Source organism: Lontra canadensis, unplaced genomic scaffold, assembly GCF_010015895.1.
Source record: "Lontra canadensis isolate GAN:19392208 unplaced genomic scaffold, GSC_riverotter_1.0 scaffold82, whole genome shotgun sequence".
NCBI lineage: Eukaryota > Metazoa > Chordata > Mammalia > Carnivora > Mustelidae > Lontra > Lontra canadensis.
In genome coordinates this window covers 4,458,345-4,485,679 of record NW_022631076.1, presented here as the reverse complement: position 1 = coordinate 4,485,679, position 27,335 = coordinate 4,458,345, and the positions used below count along the sequence as shown (strand labels likewise).

The window sequence follows — 27,335 nt, the reverse complement described above, 5'->3', positions numbered from 1 at the left end:
TCATTGAGCGCAACCTGACGAGCCATGTTTTAAATGTCATTACTAAAACAACTATGCAGGCTTTTCATCAGACTTCTACAGAACCACAAAGAAAGGTCAGAGCAAACAGAAGCTTACACCTTCTCATAGCCGCAGTCACATGGTTTGAAGCAAATATTTTTAGGTAACACGGAGAAAATTTGAAACTGCAACTTTGGTGTGCATTGGGATGTGCAAAGAGAGACAGAGAGGGAAGAGGTTTTCTTCATGATGATTAAAGTTTTTGCACAAAGGGTTTGAGATCCTTGGATGAAAGCTGTTAAGTAAATACTGCATGATATGCATATTGCATGACAGTGTGTCATAATTATAGTTTGCTTTCAACCATCTGAAGCCTTTCTGTGTTTTCTGGTTTTCACTTCTAAACCTTATAAATTATTTCTGAGTCATCAGCCTTTCACCCTTGGGGCAACTCACAAAATCCATAAAAATGTGGCTATTTTCTTAAATCTCTTTTCTAGCAAATGCGTTCCTCTTTAGCCTCAGAATGTAAATTCCCACAAAGAAAAGCAACTAAATAATACTTCTCTCCCTCTCTTATATCCTCCCTTCTCTAAAAATGTCCATTTTTAATTAAAAGCCCACATACGAAGATCAGTTCTTCATTCCAATTGGGGACCTGAATCTAATGAGAAGAGAGAGAGATGGTAAAATGGAGGAAAGGATGGTAAAAATGCTACTGCAAGGTCGAAGTGCCCAACCTCTGGTCAGCCCACCTGACACTTTGGGCTAGATAATTCTTTATTGTGAAAGGCTGTCCTGTGCATTATAAGATGTTCAGCAATATCCTTGGCCTCTACACACAAGACTACTAATTGGCTTTTGCCAATTCAGATTTTTCCTTTGACCTCAGAGTCAACCTCTACCTACCTAGCTACCTACCAACATAAAATACAGACACTCACAAACACCTTCACACTTTTCATGTTAAAGCCCTTGAACACTGTCTAGAGTTTCTCCTCTGAGCCATATGTGGCCAATTTGACTAGGAGGAGAGAAGCACCGGTAACTTTCCCACACTTCACTGATGTGTTTGTTCATACTTTTAATGTTCATGGTGTTTTTAAGTGACATGGTTGTGTCTTTTAATATTCATGGTGTCTTGACAACTGAAGCTTGTAAATGTCTGCATTTTTTAAAATATGCTAGTCACACGGCAACCCCATGCTCTCCCATGAATATTGGTTCAACCATAATTTTATTTAATTAAATATGTTTATATACCATCTAATTAAAACCAAGAAAGAGATGTATAGAATTAAAAAAGCACTTCCTAATTCATTCCACAACAAAGCAACACGTTACTCATATAAACTGTATTTTTATGCCTCTTATCATATTCAAATAGTGTTTATTCTTCCTACTTCAAGTTGTCTGATGTTTGAAGCACGAAGGAAAATGGGCAGATGGAGTGATTTCCTCTATGGAAGAAACATTATTAATAAATTCTTCTCTATGAAAAACCCTGACAAGTGGATTTACCATTACTAGATTCATAATCGTGAATAAGCACCTTAGTCTCTGCTGGCCAGTTTCATTTTTGGTAAAATGAAAATGATAATCCCTACCTTCTAGGGCATGTTGAATGAGATCATCTGTTTTAAGCTTTTAGCCCTGTGCCTGACATATAGGTGTTTTATTAATATCATTTCTGTGGTACTTCCCTCCTTTGTTCCTAGCACCAGCTAAATAATTTGTGAGATTCAGTGCAAAATAAAAATGAGTGCTCCCCTTGCTCAAAATTAAGAATATCAAGATGACAACAGCAAAACATTAACCCAGTGAGGGGCCCTTCCAAGCATGGGGCTCTCTCGGTGTTACTGCATCAGCTATATGCTCATAAACCCAGCCCTGCTTGCTCCCCTAGTGTTTTCAAGGTTCCATTTGTCTATTCTACTACATTAAAAGTCCCTCTTCAATTTGACAATTGACAGGTAAATAAATGTAACTAACCACGGAGGGCTTGACTGTGTGTTTTGGTTTTCAATGCTGGCTCACTTTTACTCAAGTTGTTGAGTGTTAGTGGGCCTAGAGCTATTATAAAGGAGCTATTTCACTCTGCCATGGCATTTCAGAGGTTTGTATCATTCTCAGCATGGAGGAATTAAAAAAAAAATACCTTAGTTTTCGATAAGAAATTGAATGCTTGGTGATAGCTCAAGAGGCACTTAGTGGCCAAAAAGGCACTTAATTGAAAAGTTCTTTATCCAGAGTAATCAAACAACATTCACAAAGAAACAGCATAGCTTTAATTATTTTAAATCCTAGATTGGAGACCTGGTTCAGAAGTCTAGAGCAAAATACCCAAAGAGGAAGACTTGGTCTCCAAACTGAGCCCCAGTATTACAGGTTACTCCTTCTTAAGGATGCATCAGCATGTTCTTTAAAGGGCTTGTCAAGGTTCTCAGATCCCACTTTTAAGAAGAGAATCCTGTAAAAAAGCAAAATATGTGTGTGAATGTGTACAAATACAAAGATACACAGAGAAATGTCCAAATTTCCTCTACTGGAACACACACACACACACACACACACACACACAAGCATACAAGCATCTTAACAGAAGGCAAAGAGAATTAACATTTATTGACCACCTTCTACATGGCAGGTGTTTTACATACATGGGAATACTAAGGTATATGTTAGTTTTCATTTGTTCATTCAATCTCAAGACACTGAAAACAACTTTTTTCTTTTTTTTTTAAAACAGCCTTGAAACTGAAGCTCAGAGCAGTTAGGCAAGCTGCCCAAAGTCACTCAGTTAGAAAGTTGGACTCTGCGATGGAAATTGCATCTGATTCCAAAACGCATATAATCACAACCCTATTGACATGATTAAGAATTCAGGAGTCTAATCTGCCACAGTGTCTTTGAATCAAACAACAAACAAAATGCAACAAACTTTAGCATACTTGCTAATCATATTAGTTTACGTGGCCGCCTTGCTCTGACCGTAATTCCCTCCCTTTCTCCCACTCTCCGCCACCACAAATCGTTCAGTGTCTAAGGGTTACCAATTGTGCTAACAGTTACCGGGAGAACAGGCTGGCATTTTTGCAAAGCTAAAAAGTTAAAATTTGTGGTATGGGACTAACTCCAAAGATCTAAAAAAAAAGTACAAAAACAAAACAAAACAAAACAAAAACTGCTGTTTGGGACTGCAATCCCTCACTTCCGGCCTCGACTGGGCGAGATGGAACCTCAGCACGTGGCACGACACGATTCCCAGCACGCGCGCCCCTTCGGGCAACTGCTCGGTCGGCCCGGACTGCGCAGGCGTAAAAACCTAAGCGGCTGGGGGCGGTCGGCTCGCGGTTTCCCTGGAGACCGGGCGGAAGCGGCCGGAAGCTGCGCTGCGGTTGGCCGCGACGGGATGGAGCAGCTAGGGGTGGAGCCCGAGGAGGAAGCGGGCCGAGACGAGGAAGAGGACGCGGCTCAGGCCATGGAGCGGGCGGAGGCGGGGGAGGCAGGCGGCTCGCCCGGTGCGCCCGGGCCTGAGGAGCCCGGCGGCCTCACTTGGTGTAAATAAGAAGGGCGGGGCGGGCGGAGGCCAAGGGGCGGCGGCGGCCGTTGGGGTGCGACGATCCCCGCCTCGCTCTGGTCCTTTCGTTTTCTCGGCTTGATGGAAAGAGCTGTTCTCCGCTACCTGGTGTTTTACGGCCAAGATCCCGAAAGGATGGCTTCGCCTAATAGGACTAGGGTGGGCGTGTCAATTATGATAGTCGAGGTTGCACTTGTGATCCCCCAAACCGCCTGGTGAAAGGCCTAAGAGGTGCCCGGAAGGTGTAACGTTGCAGAAGTAGAGAACCTTGTCGCGCACGTGGCAGAGGCTGGGGCTCAGGCTGGGCTCGGAACCGAAGATGGGGCACATCTGCAGTGGCCGTCTCTCCGTGACCCACTTCCAGCCTCTGGGCTCTACCTTGTACTGCCCAACCCCAGGGCCTGGGGCCAAGGCTCTACTTCCCGGCCTCCGCTTCCCCTTTTAACTTTTAAATTTAGGAATAATGTTAAACTTAAAGGAGTTGCAGAAGTGCCTTTCCCTAATGTTAATGTCTTCTATGACTGTAGTACGTGTGTCAAAACTGAGAAATGAACACTGGCATAATGCTCTTGACTAAAGTACAAACGTACCAGTTTTTTCCATTAAAGTTTTTGTGCCATATTCAGACCAGAATACCACATTGCACTTAGCCTGCCTTGTTTTTAACTGGGTAAAAGCTGGAATCTCCTCTCTTATCCCCCATCCCTTCCCCACCCCATGACATGAGGTACTTTTTAAAATTCGAGAAATATTTATTCCTTCTTTTAATTTAGCGAGTATTTATCGGTAGTCTGTTCTATACCAGGCACTCTTCCAGGTATTTGGGATTCAGCACTGAACTAGATAATCCTGCTATCATATGGGCACTAAATAGAGTCCGTTGGAACCCATAGGTCTGGCTTCTGCCCTTTTGTATTTATGATTTTTTTTTTTAATTTAAGAGCATTGCCACTTAGAATAATTTTTAGTTGGTTGAAATCAGTGTTTAAACTTCTTCCCCTTATGATTTATTCTGAATGTTGTTAGAAACTTGCAAGTGATAGGATTACCTCTTGCTTCTATTATTGATCAAGATTTTTTGCCTCAGAGTTATTTCTAGCCTGAGAAAAATGGAGTGCACAAAGAAATAGTAAACAGGACTGAAGACGCTACTGTAGATGGGAGTTTCTCTCGTGTCTATAATTTTTAGATGCTTTGATACATGAATCCAGGATAAAACTTAAAATCATTCTGCATTCTTTCTCAGTTACCATGTTTTAAGGAACTGCCAATTGCTCAGAGATGATAAGCAGCCTGAATATATTTTTCTGTTTCTTTGCATATTGTGCATTGGTTCATGATCAAGTGGTGCCAGAAGGAAGTTCTTCATCCAGAGTCATAGTACATGTGGATCTGGATTGCTTTTACGCACAAGTAGAAATGATTTCAAATCCAGAACTGAAGGGCAAACCTTTAGGTAATTTTGGACATTAATAATAATTTTCGTTTTGTATTAGAGTATTATTTATTTATGTTGATTATATTCTGATTGATTAACCATATTAAAGATTTTGGAAGCAATTCCTAAGGTCCTTTATAGACAGTAAACTTTCCTTCACTACAAGGTATAAAACTTACAAACCTTATTTAATAAATGGTGAATTTTATACAAGTAGTATAGCCAACTGAACATGTGAACAGAAAGACTATAATGAACTTTTAGTTTTGTTCTCAGTGGTTGAAACTTTATAATCTCTTATCTCAAAAAAAGCCATCACATTCTAATGGACATTTTCATTTATCCTCTCCAGTTTTGAAATTAACTCTTAGATTGTTTAACATGACAAAAAAGTTGGATTTTGAACAGGCCCTAAATACTTAAGGGGTATAGAGTCTAAGTTTTCCATAAAAATGCAAGAATCTTTTTAAATAAAAGGCAAAGAGAAACTTTACGTTGAAGATTTACTTATTAATATGTTGGCTTATTTTAACATTTCTATTACATGTGTATCTTAAATTGGAAAAGTCATTTAAATTTCCAAAGATTTCTTTTATGCATGTAGTAAGAATTTATCTTTTAGTATAAGCGTAAAGAGCAATTCTGATTCACCTGCTGCTAACCTTTGTGCCTCGATTGGTTTTGATAAATCCCAGTTCAGCACAGCTTAGTTGATTTACAAAAGAAGAGCAAAGGGAAGACTAGTTTTTGGTATGCCAGTATCAGTCTAGGATCTTTAAACTTTCCCAGGATGTCAAGGAGTTAGGATTAGAGGATGTAAGTTTTCTCCTAAAGGCATTTGTAATTAGTAGCAGTTTAACACAAGATGCTATGTAGATAATGCTCAATAAAAAAGTATTGTGTAATTAAGACACAGGAATAAATTATTATCGAAGTGAGAAATGTGATGTTGAAAGTTTCTGGGAGAAAGCAAAAGTAGTCTTTCAGTTATGCTCAACAAATGCAAATGTGTGACTATTTAACTTGGGCTGGTGACATAGTGGTGAGTCCATATAATTTAATTCTGTATTAAAAGACTGGTTTTTTAGTTGAAGAAGTTACCAATCCTATTTTTTTATACAGTTCACTGATGAATCTTTAATTATGACTTTTGATGCAGAGATTCTATTTTGGGGCATAATCTGATATATCACAAATCTTTATGTGAAATAATGTTTCTTTTCCTTGTTTATAATATCAACATTTTAGAAACATATGTCTTACATTGGTGAAATGGACATAACCTTTTTTTTTCTACTACATGTTTATATTTTACATATGTTAGATGAACATTACTTTTACAATGATAAACAAATGGTCAACTTCTGTAAAGAGAAAATTAATTTCAGTAATCTTAAGCCACCACTAGTAAACTAGAGTTTTTATAATCTGTAGATGATCATAATTTAATCATTATTGATAAGGAGGGGGCCCATTAATGATGGCTTGCTGTCTAATATTTTCTGCAAATTACTATGAAGAACAGTTCAATAATTACATTTATTGGGAGGAGATCTTTAATGATTATAGGTTAGCAATTGTAACAGAACATTGCTTTATATTCATTGGAAAGTTTTTCTAGCAGAAACCAGTAATTAATTGTACTCAGTTATTTTCATCTGCTTTATTTTTCTGGTAAAACATGGCCTAGACTTTATATAGAGAGTTAATTTAATAGAAATTAATCTGGTTTGTATTGTCTGAAAAAAAAAGTCCTAGAAGGATTTTATTGGTATTTTTTTTCCTGAAAACTCCAGAGAGTATATTGATTAATGATAATTTTTGTTAAATTTTACTTCATAGAACCTTGATGAATGGAGGCTATGCTTTTTAAATGAATAGAGCTTTTTATTCTTAATCAAAATAGATTGCATTATAGTTTAAAGTTATATTTGCTTTTTATAGGAGTTCAGCAGAAATATTTGGTGGTTACCTGCAACTATGAAGCTAGGAAACTTGGAGTTAAGAAACTTATGAATGTCAGAGATGCAAAAGAAAAATGTCCACAGCTGGTATTAGTTAATGGAGAAGACTTGACTCGGTACAGAGAGATGTCATATAAAGTTACAGGTATGTTGAGCATTAATTTGTATATAGTATGCTCATTCACTACATGAAATCTTTTAATTAGTAAAATGCCATAAATCACTTTCTTTTTGCTAATAACTTTTATTTTGGGTCTTACCTGCTTTTAAAAACATTTTATGTAAGAGGATGACTTTATATGAGTAATGTTGACCAAAAAACATATAATTGGAAGACATTTAAAGTCTCTTGTAACTGGTATTTATATGAATGTGAGAAAAAATGTAAAACAAAATTTGGAAGGAATAAAATGGAAAGATATATAAAAGATACATGAAAAAAATAAAACATTTTTTATTTTAAGTTTAAATACCAAATTTAAATGAATTAGGAAATATCTGTACTCTGATGCACTAATAGATGCACTAATAGTTAGGCTTCTGTAATGTTTGATTAACATAATTAAAAATTAGATTTGTTGAGAACTGTCAGCAGTTTACACACACACTGAATATGATAGTATAGATAAACTCTTCCCTATTAAGGTTTGGGTTTGAATCGAGTTTTAGTAAATTATAGGAAAAATGAAAACACATTTGTACTGGTATATTGCAATTATATATATAATTTAAAAATGTGTAAGAATCAACTGTTTATCTTTTCTGCTGTTGTTTTTGCTTGTTCTTTTATAAATTGTAGCAGTTTTCAGATGAAAGTGTTAACTGTAATATCCAAAGCCCTTACAAGTTTATAAGAAAAAGATACTTAAGAAAAATGGATGAGGGCGCCTGGGTGGCTTAGTGGGCTAAGCCGCTGCCTTCAGTTCAGGTCATGACCTCAGGGTCCTGGGATTAACTCCTGGCATTAGGCTCTCTGCTCAGCAGGGGGCCTGCTTCCCCCTCTCTCTGCCTGCCTGTCTGCCTACTTGTGATTTCTGTCAAGTAAATAAATAAAATCTTAAAAAAAAAAAAAAAAGAAAAATGGATGAAAGGTATGAATAGGCAGTTGACAAAAAGAATAAACCCAATGTCCACAATTCTGTGGAAAAAGAATACTCAAATTAATTAGTAGCTAAGGAAATTTGAATTAGTGAGGTATTATTTTATGTCCATCATACTTCAAAAAAATGTGAAAGTAGAAACAAAATAGTATACATTTACAAAAAGTAATATAGAAACATTTTTTTGAAATTAGAGATACTATTTAACCCTGTGATACTACTGCTAGGAATTTATTCAATAGAAATAAGGTCATGAGAACATATGTACAAAAATATTTCTTGTAGCATGGTTCATAATTGGTAAAAATATGGAATAAAAACAAATGCTCATCAGGATGAGGATGGCTAAATTACGACTTCTCTATGATGGAAAATGAAATAGCAATTAAAAAGAATACACTGGTGTTATGCAGTTTGACTCAGAGATATGTTTGCCTTGTTGAGTAAAAGGCAAGATGCAAAAACGTGTCATATTGTTCCTTATGTGTAGAACAATGGCCCAAACCCTTCCCTTTACACATACATATATGTCTGTATATAAACAGGAAGGGAAACATGAAAGGATGTCTACTAGGTTTTTAACATTAACTTCTGGAGAGAACATGGCAATGGTGAAATGGGAGAAGGGGAAAGAAGGGCTAGCCAAGCAAGGATAAGACTCTATTCTGAAAATATCACTTGTGCATCCATGCAAAATTGGATGTCTCAATATTAAGAAGTTAATCTTTTCTTTTTCTTGTTTATTCATCTTGAAAGAAGTTAATCTTTACATAGAAGAGGTTGTACATACAGTTGTGCCTCCTAGTGATCTTTCATATCCTTCATAGCTCTTCCTCATTCTTTTTAATGACTGCATAGTACTACATTGTATTTGATTCCATACGCATTTAACCAATCCTTTAGTGATATGAAAACAGTGTGTCCCACTTTATGCCTATTATCCCTACATAATTATTAAAGCACTCCTTTTCATTCAAAACGTGTCTTATGTTGGATGATAAATTACATGGTTTCCCGACAGTGATGGATTTATTTGGCTGTTACCAATTTTTTGCTCTTCCAAATATATGCTTCAGTAGACATTTTCATATAGAAATTTTGGCATATTTTTATGAAGATATCCATGAGGTGAGTTCTTAGAGGTTAATTTCTAGGTCAAACTGACTTTTCTTTGTGATTCAGTAATAATTGGAAGTTTTATTTATTTGAAAGAGACCGTGTGCACACACACTAGTTAGGGGAAGGGCAGGGGGAAGAGGCAGACTAGACTCCCTGTTGAACGTAGAGTGTGACGCTGGATCCCAGAACCCTGAGGTCACGACCAGAACCGGAGACACACGCTTAATCACTGAGCCGCCCAGATGCCCCTCAAAGTTTTACATTTTATTGCTTTTGTCTTTTTAAGACTTGTGGAAAATACAGCTAGAGTATGTTACGACTTGTCTCTGCTTTCCTAGGCTGACTGTATTCTTTGGAACCACTATTTCAAGATCATAATGAACTGTAAGCATTGATAGTTAATGTACTACAGGTATAGAAATTGTACATGTAGGAGATTGAGCTAAATATACTGGTGTAAGCATCTGTCCAGGGAATGTAATTTTGGACTTATTTTGTTGCAAAATATTGCCTTTACTCAAAATGTGGTATAGGAAAAAAATCCAGTTAATGGAGGACTTTATTTAAGATATTGTGGAAGTATGAATATATGTTAAACCTTTAGCATATTTGAAATATTTTTAAGCATAGACTAGTTAAATCCATTTTAGTTACGACTTTAGTTAACATCTGTGCACCAATATTATTCAATTTAGAGTTGTTGGAAGAATTTAGTCCAGTTGTTGAGAGACTCGGATTTGATGAAAATTTTGTGGATCTAACAGAAATGGTTGAAAAGAGACTACAGCAGCTTCAAAGTGATGAACTTTCAGCACTGACTGTGTCGGGTCATGTATATAATAATCAGTGTAAGTGGATTCTTACTGTATTTCGTCACTCAAAATACTTAACATCTTAATGTTCACTGAGTTCAATAAGTTCAATGAGTCGACTATCTTTCTGAAATTGTTATAGCTTTTGTTGGAGGTATAGCCTTATATCAGTGATCTGTCTCAAATGACTAAAATTAGGTGTTGGTGTTCCATATTAAGTAGGGAGAAAGTAAGATTTTGACGACATGTGTAGCTCAGTGCTCCATGCATTTTTCATTTCTGTGACACAGTTTGTGTGTAACCATTTTTAAGAGCCCTACCCCCTTAAGTCATTCTTCAGTTACAAGGGTTTCCTTAATGATACACTTTTTAGAATAATTTTTGCTTCTCCTGAAACTGTCTTTAAGCAAAATTTTGAGGTAAACTAAATTTGTGTTTTGTTGCCTCTTTTGCTTATTCCCTTCTGTTCCCCCCAGGCATCAAACATTCATGTTGCTGTCTGAGTTCCTGACTTACCCTGTGGAAGCTTTCTAGGCCTACCTGCCATCTTTTGCAAGCTGATATCCAATCAGTTTGATTATCTTTGCCAACTCTTAGCAAGAAAACAAAATAGTCCATCTCTTTCACATATTTAAGTATAAATGACTGATGGTATTTCCAGAGATATTTGCCTTTGGAAATAAGCTTCAGTAAGCCCCAGTGAATATCTGTTAGAGTTTAAAACATCTTGTAACTCTGTTGGTGACTTCCGTATCATATCACATGGAAGACATGCTACTCTGCTTTTGTATAAGACTTGCCCTGACCTTCCTGGCCTAGGTCTCAGCATATGTGTCCTCTTATCGCCCTTTTTTGAGAGCTGGTCATCGGTCTCCAGTCTAGTTCTCTGCCATCCTGATACTAAAGAAGAAAACGGGTAGAGCTACAGTTCTCTTCTAGAAGAGGACAGGAAGCTTTTCATATGTCTTCTGAACCTGCTCTTTTGTCACTTATAAGGACTGAATAGAAGAAGTTTCTAAGTATGTTTCTTTATAATTTTCAAAGCAAATCCAGCATTTGTTAGAACATATTACAGAGAGCTAGGTTTTTTATCCTAAAAAGAAAATGTCTGATTCTTCATGAATCCTTCCTCACAAGATTCTGTTAAAAATTTTTTTCAGGGGCACCTGGGTGGCTCCGTGGGTTGGGCTTCTGCCTTTGGCTCAGGTCATGGTCTCAGGGTCCTGGGATTGAGCCCCTTATCCGGCTCTCTGTTCAGTGGGGAGCCTGCTTCCCCCCACCTCTCTCTGCCTGCCTCTCTGCCTCCTTGTGATTTCTGCCTGTCAAATAAATAAATAAAATCTTTAAAAAAAATTTTTTTTTCAAACCCAGAGAAATTTGATTGAGTAGTACAGTGAGAACACTTTTTATTCCCTTCCTTGTAGATACACCCATTGTTTTTTCCTACATTTACTTTATCTTGCTCCCTCTTTATTGATTGGTTGGTTGATCGATCAGCCATTTAAAAGTAAATTGCATGACACTTCATCTGTAAATACTCCTGAGGATAAGGACAGTCTCCTATAATTCTTACACCATTTTCACCCCTAAGAAAATTTGTTTCTGTGTATTTTCCCTATACTTTTCATAAAAGATGCCTTAAACTATGTACAGATTTGGAATTGTTTTCAGTAGCACAATCAGCTAGTATGTATAAAGTTTAGATTCAGATCTTTAAAGCTGTAATGTTAGCTCTGTAATGTTAGAAGTGTAATACTTCTGCTTTTATGCTTGCTTACAGTTAAACATGAGTAAAAGTTTTACTAATATCAGTAGGAAATTTTTTATGAGATCAGTTTTCATAATCTGTTAATCATTAAGCACTCCCAGGATGCAGTCACTATCACAGGCACTTGGAATTCACTTGTGGAAGTTACTTACTTTACAGGATTCCCATGAAGAATGAGAGAGATGAGTTAAGTGGGTGACAGTATGGTGGTGGGGTTGGGGGGACGGTTGGGTTTTTTTAAACTCATTTGTAAAAAAGAAAAATTTTTTTTGGTGACTTCTAATGATATTGGCTGTTCTTATAGGTATAAACCTGCATGACATCATGCACATCAGACTGCTTGTTGGATCTCAGATTGCAGCAGAGATGCGGGAAGCCATGTGTAATCAACTGGGTCTCACTGGCTGTGCTGGTGTGGCTTCTAATAAGTTACTAGCAAAATTAGTTTCTGGTGTTTTTAAACCAAATCAACAAACAGTGTTACTACCTCAGAGTTCTCAAGTTCTTATTCAGAGTTTGAGTCATGTAAAGGAAATGCCTGGTAAGACATTTATATTGAAAAATATCCATTAGTTTTCTTGCATTTCTTTAATTTTAAAAATTAGAGATACAAGTTATTAATTCTTAGAGTCTGAATACTTAGCTCTTGGAGAAAACTCCAAACCCTGATGCGTCCTCTAGAGGGAATATGAAAGTACTTTTCTTTCTTTCTTTTTTTTTATTATTTTTTATTAACATATAATGTATTACTAGCCCCAGGGGTACAGCTCTGTGAATTGCCAGGTTTACACACTTCACAGCACTCACCATAGCATATACCCTCCCCAGTGTCCATCACCCAACCACCCTCTCCCTACCCCTCTTCCTCCAGCAACCCTCAGTTTGTTTTGTGAGATCAAGCATATCTTATGGTTTGTCTCCCTCCCGAGCCCATCTTGTTTCATTTTTTCCCTCCCTACCCCCTAAACCCATGTTGCCTCTCAAATTCCTCATATCAGGGAGATCATATGATAATTGTCTTTCTCTGATTGACTTATTTGCTCAGTGTAATACCCTCTAGTTCCATCCACATCATGAAAGTACTTTTCTAGTTTCACTTACTTTCTGTATAGTTTGAATATGATCATGAAAGTTATAACCTAGAATCACGTTCTTTTATTTCCAGTCCCTGCTTCATATTCTTACACCGCACACTGCATCCAGAGATGGGCATTGGCCTTTTTACTAACTCTACTTTGGGATTATATAGAAAATATTAGAGCTATGAGGGACCTTCCAAAGCAGTTAGGCCAAGTTCTTATTTTAAAGATGAGGAAACTAGTTTTCTTGAGGGGAGTAGTGACTAATTCAGGTCATGGGACAAATTTTTGTCTTTGAAGATCAAATATGGTTTTATAGACTATTAATAAGGGATATGTTAAGCTTCATTTTTATGGCATTGCTGGGGAATAAGATATTAGAATTCTGTAGAAGTGAATTTCTAAGTCAGCTGAACCTTTAGATGTCATAACTTTGTGTTTGTTTTTTAAGATTTTATTTATTTATTTGACAGATCACAAGTAGGCAGAGAGAGAGGGAGGGAAGCAGGCTCCCAGCTGAGCAGAAAGCCTGATGTGGGACTTGATCCCAGGACGCTGAGATCATGACCTGAGCCTAAAGCAGCAGCTTAACCCACTGAGCCACCCAGGCACCCATAACTTCTTATTTTTAACCCATGTTTGTGTGATTACAAAATGTTTTGTACACTGCCTTGCCTTCATTAATACAATATAAGTGTAGAAGTTTTCTGGATGACTCTGAGTCTCTGTTCTGAAGACAGTCACTATGTCAGGTTGTAATAAATTGAGGACTGTCTACTGATCATATAACATTACTACTTGGCTTTACTTTTTGAGTTCTTATATTTCTTTCTTTATTTACAGGTTTTCTCTTAGGGTTAGGGTTATGGCACCTCTCTTTTATTTCTGCTATGAAAATAACTGACACACTACTTTAGTAATTGCCCTCCCCGGGGTGGCTCAGTTAAGCCTCTGGCTCTTGATTTTCAGCTCAGGTCATGATCTTAGGGTCATGAGATCGAGCCCCGCATGGGGCTTCATGCTCAGCATGGAGTCTGCTTGAGATTCTCATCCTCTCTCCTTCTGCCTTTCCTGCTTGTGTTCTTTTTCTCTCTCTCAAATAAATAAATAAATCTTTAAAAAAAATTTCTCCTCCGTATCCATTGCCTTTGATTTACTTCTTTTACTGTGCAGGGAAATCAAAATACTATAGAATTCTTTTTTTTTTTTTTTTTTAATGAGAACAATAAAGGGGGTACTAAATTCCCTCAGCATCCCAGGTAAGGTGATAAAGTATAACTGAGTTTTAGTGCAAGAACTTTGGTAGTTTTGCTAATGGGTAGATTTTTTTTCTTTACTTTCTGGCTCTTATATTTGGGATAGTAAATATTGCCAGATAAGACTTGTGGATAAATGTGTGATATTATGTGTAGGAATCAGGTCAGCTGATTAGCACATGCTAATTAATTTTGTTGCTGTAATGAAGTCTCTCTTTGCATGAATCGTAACTATTATTCTTGAATACTTCCAAAGTATTATGTAACAGGTGGTTATTCTTGAATACTTCCAAAGTGTTATGTAACAGGTGGTAAACATTTCATTTTATCAAGATAGCATGTATTGGTTGTCTCCACATTCATTATGTTGTACTAGGGTTGTGAGGTTTTCAAAGTGGTTCATTTAAGATGCCCTGCGCAGAAGGAGGACAGCCTAATTTTCAGTAAAATTTAATCCTAGCAAAATATTCATTATGGAATTTAAAGATGTGTTTGTTATATACTGTAGTAGTTTTATCTTAAGGAGAAAAACTACTGTAATACAATAATTCTTTTTGTCTAGGTATTGGTTATAAAACTGCCAAACGTCTTGAAGCGCTGGGTATCAGTAGTGTGCATGATCTTCAAACCTTTTCACCCAAAATACTACAAAAGGAGTTAGGAATTTCAGTTGCTCAGCGTATCCAGAAGCTCAGTTTTGGAGAGGATACTTCTCCTGTGATGCCGTCAGGACCACCTCAGGTATAAGATAATGATACTTATTTTAATTGAATACTGTTTGTCACACTTGAGATAAAGATTTCTGGTTTTAGTACTATGTTCTTACTATTCTAATTTGCTTACTGGGTTAGTATATGATCTCTTTCCTATGAGAAGGTTAATTTATTAAGTTAGTAAAATTTTTTTAAGTAGGCTCTCTGCTGGAGCTTGAACTCATGACCCTGAAATCAAGACCTGAGCTGAAATCAAGAGTTGGATGCTTAACTGACCGAGCCATCCAGCTGCCCCTAGATTAGTAAATATTTTTAAATTTAATCTAAGAATTAATATTTGTCTCAAGTTGGCTACCTTGATTAAATATCACTTAATTTTAACAACCTATATTGCATACATTTGGCAAAATATTTTCATTTTTAAGAAATCTTATTTTCCGATTAGTCTAATGATTTAGGAAATGGAGACCGTATAATCACCTAGTTAACACTGATTTTTTTTTCCTATGTCATAGGCACTTTACTAAGTGTTTTATGTACCTTAGCCATTTAATATTCATAACAAAGCTTCAAGGTAGGTAGTATTATTATTTGTTCATACCCTTTTTCCTCTCTCCCTTTTGTTAAAGATGAGGATACTGTACTTTAGAAAGGTTAAATAACATGTCCAAGGTTAAACTCAATCTCAAGTGCTAGGAAATTAAGAGCCTCACTGTAATTGTAAGAATAAAGCTTGGAGTTGGTACTAGAGCTTTATAATTTTCTTGACTTTCTAGTGGAGTACAGTAACTTGGAGATAAAAAGAGTTATTGTAAAAGTGAACTAAATGGCTCAAATTAAGCATGAGAGGGAAGTTAGTAAAGAATGTGCTGAATATATACGTTAGTAAAAATAAGTAATAATAATTAAAAAAAGAGGAGCACCTGGGTGGCACAGTGCCTTCAACTCAGGTCATGATCCCAGGGTCCCAGGATGGAGCCCCATGTTGGGCTCCCTGCTCACTGGGAAGTCTGCTTCTCCCAATGCCCTACCCTGTTCATGCTTGCTCTCAAATAAATAAATTTAAAAAAAAAATGTCCTGAATATTTGGCACGCATCCACATAACTGGATATGCTTATTTAGGTTTACAATAATCCCTATTTGTGCTTGTCTGATAGTCCTTTAGTGAAGAAGATTCATTTAAAAAATGTTCATCAGAAGTCGAAGCTAAAAATAAGATTGAAGAACTACTTGCCAGTCTTTTGAACAGGTGATTTTCCATTTTGCCATATCATTCTATATATTCTGTACAAAGTATATGGAAAATACAGTTGATATTCTGTCTTGGAACTTATATATTAACTGGAGACTGAACAGTGTAAAGAGAGATCATTTATCTTTGAATTTCTCTACATTATAAACTATTGCAAAGATAGTAACAGGCGCCCTTAACTAAATTTAATTAATTTGTTTCCGTTAGTCTTGATTTTAGTAACACTGTGTTTATACTGTGGTTCTTAAGGTGCCTGTAGTTACTTAAGAGGGTTTTATGGGGGGGCGCCTGGGTGGCTCAGTGGGTTAAAGCCTCTGCCTTCGGCTCAGGTCATGATCCCAGTGTCCTGGGATCAAGCCCCACATCGGGCTCTTTGCTCCGCGGGGAGCCTGCTTCCTCCTCTCTCTCCTCTGCCTGCCTCTCTCTGCCTACTTGTGATCTCTGTCTGTCAAATGAATAAATAAAATCTTAAAAAAAAAAAAAAAAGAGGGTTTATGGGTACCTTGCATCTCGACACCTATAAGAGCACCAGTGATGGAGAAAGCAGAAGAACCCTCATTATCTTCTTTGCCTCAGACTATGTGAAAGAAAATGGACTCAGACAAAAAAATAACTCAGTGGGGCTATGTGTGAGCAGTCAGTGTGGTGAGTGCAGGGCACTGGTCTGTAAGTTTGCGGGGATTATGAGTGTATGAATAGCACAGCATAAACGAAGCAAGATGTTTAGTTTTCTGATGCTCCTTTACTATCATATATCTCTCAGTGTTCCTAGAAGAATATTATCTCTTTTCCTCCCATCTCTTTGATTTCTCAAAGTGTCAGGGGTCTAGCAGTTTTGAATAGCTATGCTTCTGTAAATGAGGGTAGGATAGCTAACTATGCCTGAGAAAAAGATTTCTAGATGACTCTAAATCTCAGTAAACTGGTGAGGTAAAATTTCCTACAGCTTTGGTCTCACATGCTACGTGGTTCTCGTGTCTTGAGTCGAGCTGTGCAGCTCATCATTTGCTGCATGCAACTGGGGCTGCTGAATGACCCAGCTCCAGTGATACAATGCAGGTCGGGCCTGTGAGTGTGCTTCTGAAACTGGGTCATCTGCTCTGCTTCAGCTAAATGTGAGACTACTGTGAAATGCCTGGCCATTGGAAAGAGTTCTGCATGTAGAGAAACCACAACAATTTTATAGGCTCTCATATTTGAAGCATCAACTCAGAGATGAGGCTAGGTGCTCTAAACCTGTAAATTACCAACTATGAACCATTTATCCTCACCTCTGCTTTCTACTCCCTTTCTACACCGTGGCCCCTGATTACGGTGACTGAGGTATAATACCATCGAAGTTACTGGCAAAAAAAGAATTGTGTTTGTGTGAATGTATTTGCCCTCTAGTTTAAGCTTGCTTAGAATATAACCTTTTCCTAATATGTCTTCATTAGTTATAGGAACCAAGTAACACTCTTTAAATTGTATAATGACTTAAGAGAAAAAGTTTAACTAGAAGATATTTAAACTAGTAACGTGTTTACAGGATATCACACATTATGTAAGATATCTTGTTATCTTAGTAAGGCAGGAATCAAGATGTTTTGTAATAAAGCCGTAAAGAAAAATTACTTATTATGGAAAATCTAAATTTTCCAGTTCAGAATCTTCAATTTGAGTGTGTTTAACAAGGTACAATATTTGTATTTTGTTTGTGATTTTTTTTTTAATGCATTGCCGTACATATAAGAAGGATAATATTATTTTTTTAAGATTTTAATTATTTATTTGAGAGAAAGAGAGAGAATGAGAGGCAGAGAGCATGAGAGGAGACAGGTCAGCTGGAGATAAGCAGACTGTCCCGCTGAGCAGGGAGCCCCACATGGGACTCGATCCCGGAACTCTAGGATCATGACCTGAGCTGGAGGCAGTCACTTAACCAACTGAGCCACTCAGGTGCCTAGGTGGAAAATACTATTTTTAAGGACATTTATTTTAGTAATTAGATTTTATGCTTCTTAAGTGAATTTCCTATCTCATTAAAACTTTTCAACACTAAAATTAAGACCATTTGAATAGAACACATTTTTAGATGCATGTACAGGTACTACTTAAATATTATATGTTGTTGATCTTTTAAGTTATTGCTCTTATTTGCCATATAATGGTGATATTACTGTTCCTTGGGTCTATTCAGGGAGTGCTCTTTGACAAAAGTTATCTCATTTAAAATTTTTTTCTTTTTGTAATTTTTTTTTTCCCTGTGTAAAAAAAAAAAAATCTGTCATTTCTCATGTATTTGCCTTCACCAGTGAATAAATGCATTATTTTCTTAATTTCCTGCTGATTTTAATAAGTTGCTTTTAATTTTTTGTGACTTTGGATCGTAAAATGGTTTGTTACAATTGTATCTTATTTCTCTTCTTTTCCTGATTGCACTCGATTCTGAATGAGTCCTGAGAGCCTTACACTTAAGATTTGTTTGGGCTATTCAGAAACTTGTATTGCTTACTGCCTAGGTATCAACCATATTTATAATTCTTTCAGTTACTAAATCTGATACCTCTAGAGATTAAAAAAAATCTTTAGGTAATACTTTTCTAATTCCCTGTTTCTGCTTGCTCTTTCCTTTTAGAGTATGCCAAGATGGAAGGAAGCCACATACAATCAGATTAACAATCCGTCGGTATTCATCTGAGAATCATTGTAGCCGTGAGAGTCGTCAGTGCCCTATTCCATCGCATGTAATTCAGAAGTTAGGGACAGGTATGGGCTAATTTTCTAATAATTTAATTGCAGGTTGAGCTCCTAAAAAAACAAACTTTGTATTAGAATTATGATCCAAAGATGGAGAGTCTTCATAGGGAGTTAGGAACTATTAAGTACCTTCGTTCTATCAGGAATTTTTACAGGAAAACTTTTTTGTTGTTTTTAAATAGATAATAAAAATAAAAATGCAGTTAACAGGGTTTCCCAAGTTCAGAGAAGATAAAATTACGATAATGTGTTATATTATCACACAAGATAAGTTATCTTGTTATCAAGATAAGAAGTTATAACAGGATAACTTCTTTATGGACACTTGTTTCCATTTTTTGCCTCTTATGAAAAACGGTGCTATGAGTATTTGCATGCAAGTCATTGGGCAGATTATATGTTTTTGTTTATCTTGAATAGATTACCAAGAGTGGAATTGCTGGGTTATATGATAAGTTGAACTTTAAGAAACTGCAATACTTTTTCCCAAAGTGGGTATACAATTTCCATTCTTACCAAGAATGTATGAGGGTTCCAGGCTTTCACATTCTCTCTCACATTTAGTATTGTCAGTTTACTTTATTATAGTCATTCTTGTGGCCTTGTAGTCGTATGGCATTGTAGTGGTATTTCATTTTTCTCTTTTATGGATAATGCTTTTGGTGCCCTATCTAAAAATTCTTTGCCTAACCCAGAGTTACAGATATTTCCTCCTGTGTTTTCTTTTGGAAATTTATAGTTTTAAGCTTTACACTTAGATCTACTTTGAGTAAATTTTTGAGTATGGTGTAATATAAGAGGCTTGTTCATTCTTTTGTATGTGGATATCCAGTTGTTTGAACAGAATTTGTTAAACAGATTATTCTTTCTTGAATTGTCATGGCATCTTTGTCAAAAACTAATTGACTCTAAAGAAGTTTATTTCTTGATTTTCTTATTTCATTGATTTATGTGGTTATTGTTATACCAGTTCCACCCTATCTGATACTTTGTTATAAGTTTTGAAATTAAATAGTGTAAATTCTTCAGCTTTGTTCTATTTTTAAATTGTTTTGGCTGTTCAGGATCCTGGGCTTTTGTGGAAAGATTTTAAAATGGGAAATTGATTTTTTTTTACTTATTGTAAGTTTATTCAGACTTTCTATTTATTTTGAGTCAGTTTTGGTAACTTTTATCTTCTAGGAATGTATCCATTTCATTCAAGTTGTCTAGTTTGTTGGCATGAAGTTGTCAATATTCCCGTATTATCTGTCTAATTTTTGTAGGATCTATAGTGATGTCTCTTCTTTCAGTCCTGATTTTGCTGTTGCATGTATTCTCCTTTTTTCTTTATCATTCTAGTAGAGGTTTATCTGAGTGAGACCTCACTCAAAGGTTTAATTGATCTTCTGAGATCCAACTTTTGTGTCATTGATTTCTCTGTTGTTTTTCTACTTTCTATTTAACTTATTTCTGCCCTGTGTTAGTTTAATTTGTGTTAGTTTAATTTGCCTTCTTCCCTCTGATTTCTTAAGATGGAAGCTTACATTATTTGTTTTATACTTACCTGATTTTCTAATAATTCAAGTTTAAGTTTTATATTTCCTTTTAGTGCTTTAGCTGCATTCCATAACATTTGTTATATTTCCTTTTCATTAAGGTCAAAATTGTTTCTAATATCCCTGGTGATTTCTTCTTTGACCCCTAAGCTTATTTAGAAATTTGTTGTTTAATTTCCAAATATTTGATGATTTCCCAAATTTCATTCTGTTGTTGATTTCTGCTTTAATTTCGTGTTGATCATAGAACATATTTTGAGTCATTTTGGCCTGTCTAGATTTATTGAAAGTAATTTTATTACCTAGCATATGGTCTATCCTAGAAAATGCATCATTTATGTTTGAAAAGAAAAATTGAGCATCACTATCAAACCATTCTACCTAACTAAAATTTTTGGAAGACTCCACCAAGATAACATTTTTGAGTGGCAATTTGTTTGTGTGTAGAATTCTTGACTGTTTCTCTTTCCATGGTTTTAATGTACGATTCTGTTATCTTCCAGTTTCCATTTTTTTTTTTGGGGGGGGGGTCCATTATTTTTTGACGAGGAGTCAGCTCTTAATAGTTTTATCAATCTCCTTCCAATTGGGAGAGAATAACCACACAAAAATTTGAATAGAGAAAGTTTCACAGAATTATTAAACTGTATTAGGGAAGTGACTATAAAGGTATAAAGAAGACTCTTTAGAGGTATTCAAGGGCTGTGGAAAAGTACCTGAAGAAGGACAACTTAAAAAAGAGAGTCCCTCTATCCCTTAAGGAGAGGGTATGGTTATAGAACATTTGATGGTAGAGAAATCCTTTGAATTACCTGGCCCAGAGATGATCCATAGTTATTAGACAAAGAGAAAGCCATCCTTTGATCTGTGGATGAGCTGAGGCTGGTTGGTGGGCACACAGAAGGAGTTGGGATGTTGGGAACTTGCTCATTGGTAAGGCAGTGAATAATTTGGAGCATTCAGTGTTTGTGTTAGGAGGATTTTTGTTAATAGCCCTTTAGAATGCAGGCAAGCTGAAGCTGGTGGGTGGTTGTGGTAAAGGCATCTGTATTCAGCTAGTTCAAAGGTGGAAGGTATGGTGCCTGCATAGGAAGACCTGGAGGAAACAACCCTCTGAGACAGAGGCAAGTCATTAGGTAGGTGTGCAGAATGAGTGGGGGCACTGCTGTGGTATGTACGGCATTTGAGTTGGTAGTGCCATGGTACATAGTCACTAAGCTCAGGCTGGGGTTTGAGGTTGCTGAGGGACTGAGTGTTCCACATGTGTGTGATGGAAAGCACTATTAGGTGTCCCCACACATATGTACTACAAATAAACCAGGTAATGGGAGAAAGAAAAATTAAATGACCGTACATTGGAAATTAGTGGAACCAGGTTCCTGGAACCAGGAAGAGAAAGGTGGTTTCTCTTCCTTCTTCTCTAATGACAAGGTGTAATGTCATATTCAATGTGAAAAATTTTAGAGTCTAGTGCGTTATCACAGAGCAGGTACTGATGGGTGAATTTGGAGCTGAGTTGTACTGCACTATAATGATAGTTGTACTGTTTGTATTGTTATTCTCCTTTATGGGATGAGTCTCTTTGTCTTTTATCAATTTGACCATGATGTGTTTTCTTCTTGTGGGCTTTTTTTCCCCTTTTCCTTTTCTAACTTCTTTGAACTTAAGCTGCAGAATCTACCTCCCCTGTGATGTGTGGCCTCTGATTTCTTTACTTAGCTTTCCTTTCTTTTCTTTTTTAATTTTAATTTAAATTTTTTATTTTGGCTTCCTAGGTTACCTCTATGTCTGCATAGTTTAGTGGTTAGCCAATAACTGGTCAAAGCTTTTGGGCAGATGCAAGAGCCTGAAAGGCTTATGCCTACTGTAAATGGATAAGTGCATGGGTTGGAGAGTGCTTTAAAAATTTAGGCCATTTTCGGGGCGCCTGGGTGGCTCAGTGGTTTAAAGCCTCTGCCTTCAGCTCAGGTCATGATCTCAGGTTCCTGGGATCGATTCCCGCATCGGGCTCTCTGCTCGGCAGTGAGCCTGCTTCCTCCTCTCTCCCTCTCTGCCTACTTGTGATCTCTGTGTGTCAAATAAATAAATAAAATATTAAAAAAAAAATTTTAGGCCATTTTCAACTCTGCCTTGGCTTTTATTTTCTGTAGCCTTCTTGCATCTTCCATGTATGCTTGTTGCCATTTCCGCCAGTGATGTGTAGAGAACTTGGGCCCTTTCTTCCCTCCCTCCCATGTGCATGCAGTCTCCCAGTCAGCTGGGGTTGTGAGGAGAGCTTATCCAGTCCCTCTGTGGTTCTCTCATTTCTACATCTCCTAGTTAAATTTATGGCTCATCCACTGATTTTTCACTCAACTCCAGCCACAATTGCAACCTCAGGCTAGAGAGAGCTGTGCGATTTCCCCTGTTGTTTCCTAAAGTTTATTCTCTTTACTGGAAGTACTGCTGGGAATGGGCTTTTGCCCTCTGCCTCAAATCAAATCTGTCCTTTCTGGCAGCAAAGCTACTGGCTCTCATAGCCAGCCTCACCATGGCAGGACTACTGCTAGAGGAAGATACAAACAACCCCAGCCAGTAAGGCTGCAGTTTCATCCTTTCTTATCTAAGTTCTACTGGCTTTTATTTATTTTATTTTTTAGATTTTTATTTATTTATTTGTCAGGTGGGTGGAGACAGCACAAGCAGGGGGAGCAGCAGGCTGAAGGAGAAACAGACTCCCCACTGAGCAAGGAGCCCGATGTAGGACTCAATCTCAGGTCTCTGGGATCATGCCCTGAGCAGAAGGCAGACAATTACCCAACTGAGCCACCCAGGCATCCTTCTACTAGCTATTATAAATCGGTGCTTCTCAGTTTATTTGCTTTTGGCCCACTTTCAGATCCTCAGTTTTGTCCAGTTTTATTATAGTTTTATGGGGAAAGCTTACTCCTATAACCAGAAGTCCCATATTTCAAATCATTTGAAAACTTTAACTCATTTGGCATTTAGTATTAGTGTTGAGATAATCCCAGGGTGGTATATAATGTCGGGTTGTCCCAGTGATATCTGTTTAGGATTTTAACTTCTTAATCTAAGCAACATGAATTAGATTAAGCTTTTAATATAAATTATGATATAATGTGCTTATAGTCTTCTCAAACATTTTGTTTAGGAAATTGCGATGTGATGACCCCAATGGTTGATATACTTATGAAACTTTTTCGAAATATGGTGAATGTGAAGATGCCATTTCATCTTACCCTTTTAAGTGTGTGCCTCTGCAACCTTAAAGTATTAAATACTGCTAAGAAAGGGACTATTGATTATTATTTAACACCATCGTTATCAACAACTTCACGGTCTGGCAAGCGCAGTTTTGTAAGTACACTCTTATTGAATTTGTGTGGTTAAATTACAAATCTAAGTTTCTGTTCCATTGATACAATTTAGAGATTCTTTTGGATTATATTATTTGAATGCCTTACTTGTGTATAGTACCTCTCATATTATGGTTGCTAGCCATAAGTGTACTGTACTGTGATCTGAAAAGAAAACAAAAGAATCACTGGATAAAAGAGAAAACTGTTATGGAGGTTCCTTGTTTTGTTAAAACAAGTGTTAAAACATTTTTTAGCAACAAAAATATGATTAGCTAATAAGTATGAAAATATTTCTAGATACCAGAAATAAAATCTTTGTCTATTAATTGTAAACTACCAGCATTCCCCCAATGTTTTTGTTAAAGTATTTAACTTTTCTTGGCTTTGAAATTACATTGAATTTTGATAGCAAGATTGATGTAGTATGAGTACTCATTCTACAATTGTAGAAATTAAGAGTGTGGCAGTAGAGAAACAGAGGCCAGTCATATTTTCCAGTGACTAAAATAAAACCTTGTATACGTGGCCATTTAGCAAATGTCTAGTAAATATGGGATGCTTTAAAAAATAATCATATTTTACTAAATTGTGCTTGCCTACAATTAACTCTTAATTACAGTATTTTTATTATTTTCTTTGTTTTAATGTTTGATCAGTATAATTTCAGTAGTATTTTCATTTACATTTCAGTTTAAAATGAGAACAGAGTATTGTTACAGAAGTAGTGAATCAGGACCCTCTTCAAAGTACTTTTTCCTGTGGCCCTTTTTATTCCCTTTATTAACTGAAATTTAAAAATGAGTTTACTTTTTGCCTTTAATTTATAGTGGTATTAGTGAGGTAAACATAAGCAAAAGTACCTTGTACAGGTCTGGCATACAGTATATATAGTGTCCCAAATCTCTTTTCCTTTTACTTTTTTTTTTCAGTTACTGTTGTGTTGATGTTTCCTGAGTTATATTTGATTGGGTATACATTTTCCTGGTGCTTAAAACCAGAGGGAAAATTTAAGTGAAAAATTTACGTAGAAAAATTATGAAAATTAGAACTGAAAGTACCTTTAAATTTTTATTTTATGTAAATATAAACAGTGTTATAGCTTCATATTGATGTTGGATTTTACCATAGAAATATTTTTTTTTGTCTGTTAACTGTTACACTTCAGAATAAGGATTTTGAGAAAACCAGCCCTTGATGATCTATGCATATATATTTTTTAGATAGTCATAGGCGAATCATTTACTTTTCTAGGCTACCTTTCCTTTATTTACAGAATTGTGAATTTGAAAACACCGTTGTTAAGGTGCTTTCCAAGTTTCCAAACAAATAACTATCTTCTGGCTCAGTGCTATCTAGGAAGGAAACCTCTCCCTAGAATAGTGACTAAAGATGCACACAATAGTGTGACTAATTTTGGTGGATTTATTATCTCTAGTAGTTTGGAACTGGCCAAAAGGAATGAAATTACTGAGTAGATTAGAAACATGTTAGTCAGAAAATGGCTATAGTACTCTTCAGCGGCATGAATATTTCAAAGATATCAGATATCTTAATTACTCTGTTATTCTTGTGTTCTAGAAAATGAAAGATAGTCATATGGAGGATTTTTCCAAAGAAAAAGAAACAAATTGGAATTTTCTACCATCCGGAAGAATTGAAAGTACAAGAACTGGGGAGGCTCCACTAGATCCTAATTTTTCCAAAGAAAAAGACAGTGATGAATCCCCACTCTGCTCACTTCCCGAAGGTATTGACCAAGAAGTCTTTAAGCAGCTTCCAGTAGATATTCAAGAAGAAATCCGTTCTGGAAAATCTGGAGAAAAAGTTCAAGGCAAAGGAAGCTTAAGTTGTCCATTACATGCCTCTAGAGGAGTATTATCTTTCTTTTCTACCAAACAAATGCAAAGTAGTCCCTTAAATCCTACAGATCATTTATCCAGTAGTAAACAGATACCTGTATCTCCCTGTGAACCAGGAACATCAGGTTTAAATAGCGGTAGTTCCTCTTCTCCATGTAGCCAAAAGGATTATTCACATTATATAGACAGTAGATTAAAAGATGAACGAATGAGTCAAGGACCTAAAGAATCTCAAGGATTTCATTTTTCAAATACAAACCCTGCTGTATCTATTTTCCATTCATTTCCCAATTTGCAGAGTGAGCAACTATTCTCCAAAAACCGCACTACAGATAGCCATAAGGAATCAGTAGTGACAGTTTCTCATCATGAGAGACTTACAGAAAATAAAGAGCAAGATTCTAGTGATGAGAAAATTACCTTTCCTTCTGACATTGATCCTGAAGTTTTCTATGAACTACCAGAAGAGGTACAAAAAGAGCTGTTAGCAGACTGGAAGAGAGCAGCATCAGATTTCCCCTTTGTACATAAATAAGCATGTTCAGAAAAAAGGTCTAGAAAGCAAAGGAAAGGCCATTGTTCTCAGATTTAGTAGTTTATTAAGCTCCTCTAAGTTAAACACTAATAGATATTCAATAATGTAGAAATCCAATATATAATGTTCTAGATAAAAGCAAGTGTAGTTATGGGAAGTAAATTCTGGCACAAAGCATAAAAATACTCATACCAAGAAATAATGTAAAATTATCCTCTTATTTCTAAAGTTATTTTATATTGCTTTTCAATAAAAAGAATATCATGGTTAGTACATTTCCCATAAATGGGGGAGAGGGGATACACCTGTATGTAGAAACAAATAGACTAGCCAAATCATTGCTATGACATAGCAAAGAGTCATGTTTTTTCTGTGAAATATGGAATGTCTCAAGAAATTCAGCCCATTAGGGGACGCCTGGGTGGCTCAGTTGGTTAAGCAGCTGCCTTCAGCTCAGGTCATGATCCCGGCGTCCTGGGATCGAGTCCCACATCGGGCTCCTTGCTCTGCAGGGAGCCTGCTTCTCCCTTTGCCTCTGCCTGCCATTCTGTCTGCCTGTGCTCGCTCTCTCTCTCTCTCTCTCTCTCATAAATAAATAAAATCTTAAAAAAAAAAAAAAAAATTCAGCCCATTAGGAAACTTCCAAATAAGAAATTCTGCCGCCAGCTACTAAAAACACAGAAGTACTCTTGTTGAAGTACTGTGTGCCATTTAATACGTTTTTTAAAAAATACCAAAGCAGTGTATGTCCTATTAATGCTTTTGAGTACACCAGAGCCTACTGCAGTGCCTAGTACGTGGAAAGCACTCTGTGATTATTGAATGAATGGTGTGGCAGGGGCCAGGTGGGAGGTTGGGCAGGGGAGTGTACATGTTGTAGAGAACTAGAAGGAACTCTCCATCCAGGTAGATTAAGGGAAGGATGGACACTAGAAAGGCAACGTGATAGGTTTTATAAGAAGGCTGGGTAGTTGGGTGCCCGGGCGGCTCAGTGGGTTAAGCGGCTGCCTGCGGCTCAGGTCATGGTCCCAGAGTCCTTGGCTCAAACCCTGCATCGGGCTCTTTGCTCAGCAGAGAGCCTGCTTCTCCCTGCTGCTCTGCCTACTTGTGCTCTGTCTCTATCTCTGTCAAATAAATAAATATATATATTTTTAAAAGATGCTGGATAATTGGAAAAGTCCATTTCCTTCTGGCTAGTCTGTGTAGTGTTTTAAAGTAATGAT

The 27,335-nt window shown here is 36.6% G+C and overlaps 1 protein-coding gene across 7 annotated transcripts; it reads left to right on the top strand.

The window, feature by feature from the left end:
• The first annotated feature begins 3,361 nt into the window (after positions 1–3,361).
• POLI (DNA polymerase iota) lies at positions 3,362–26,382 on the top strand. 7 transcript variants are annotated; one of them, XM_032882464.1, is made up of 10 exons: positions 3,362–3,560; positions 4,926–5,036; positions 6,963–7,127; positions 9,897–10,049; positions 12,086–12,322; positions 14,679–14,857; positions 15,988–16,079; positions 18,700–18,830; positions 19,242–19,272; positions 23,511–23,654. In XM_032882464.1, exons 1-10 carry the CDS (start codon positions 3,413–3,415, stop codon positions 23,539–23,541), a joined length of 1,278 nt encoding a protein of 425 aa, XP_032738355.1. In that variant the 5' UTR covers positions 3,362–3,412; the 3' UTR covers positions 23,542–23,654. The 7 variants fall into 7 exon arrangements, with proteins under 7 accessions (XP_032738355.1, XP_032738349.1, XP_032738348.1 ...); XM_032882458.1 differs by lacking the exon at positions 19,242–19,272 and adding an exon at positions 25,297–26,382 and having other exon boundaries at positions 3,364–3,521; positions 23,511–23,716; XM_032882457.1 differs by lacking the exon at positions 19,242–19,272 and adding an exon at positions 25,297–26,382 and having other exon boundaries at positions 3,364–3,560; positions 23,511–23,716.
• The last annotated feature ends 953 nt before the right edge of the window (positions 26,383–27,335 follow it).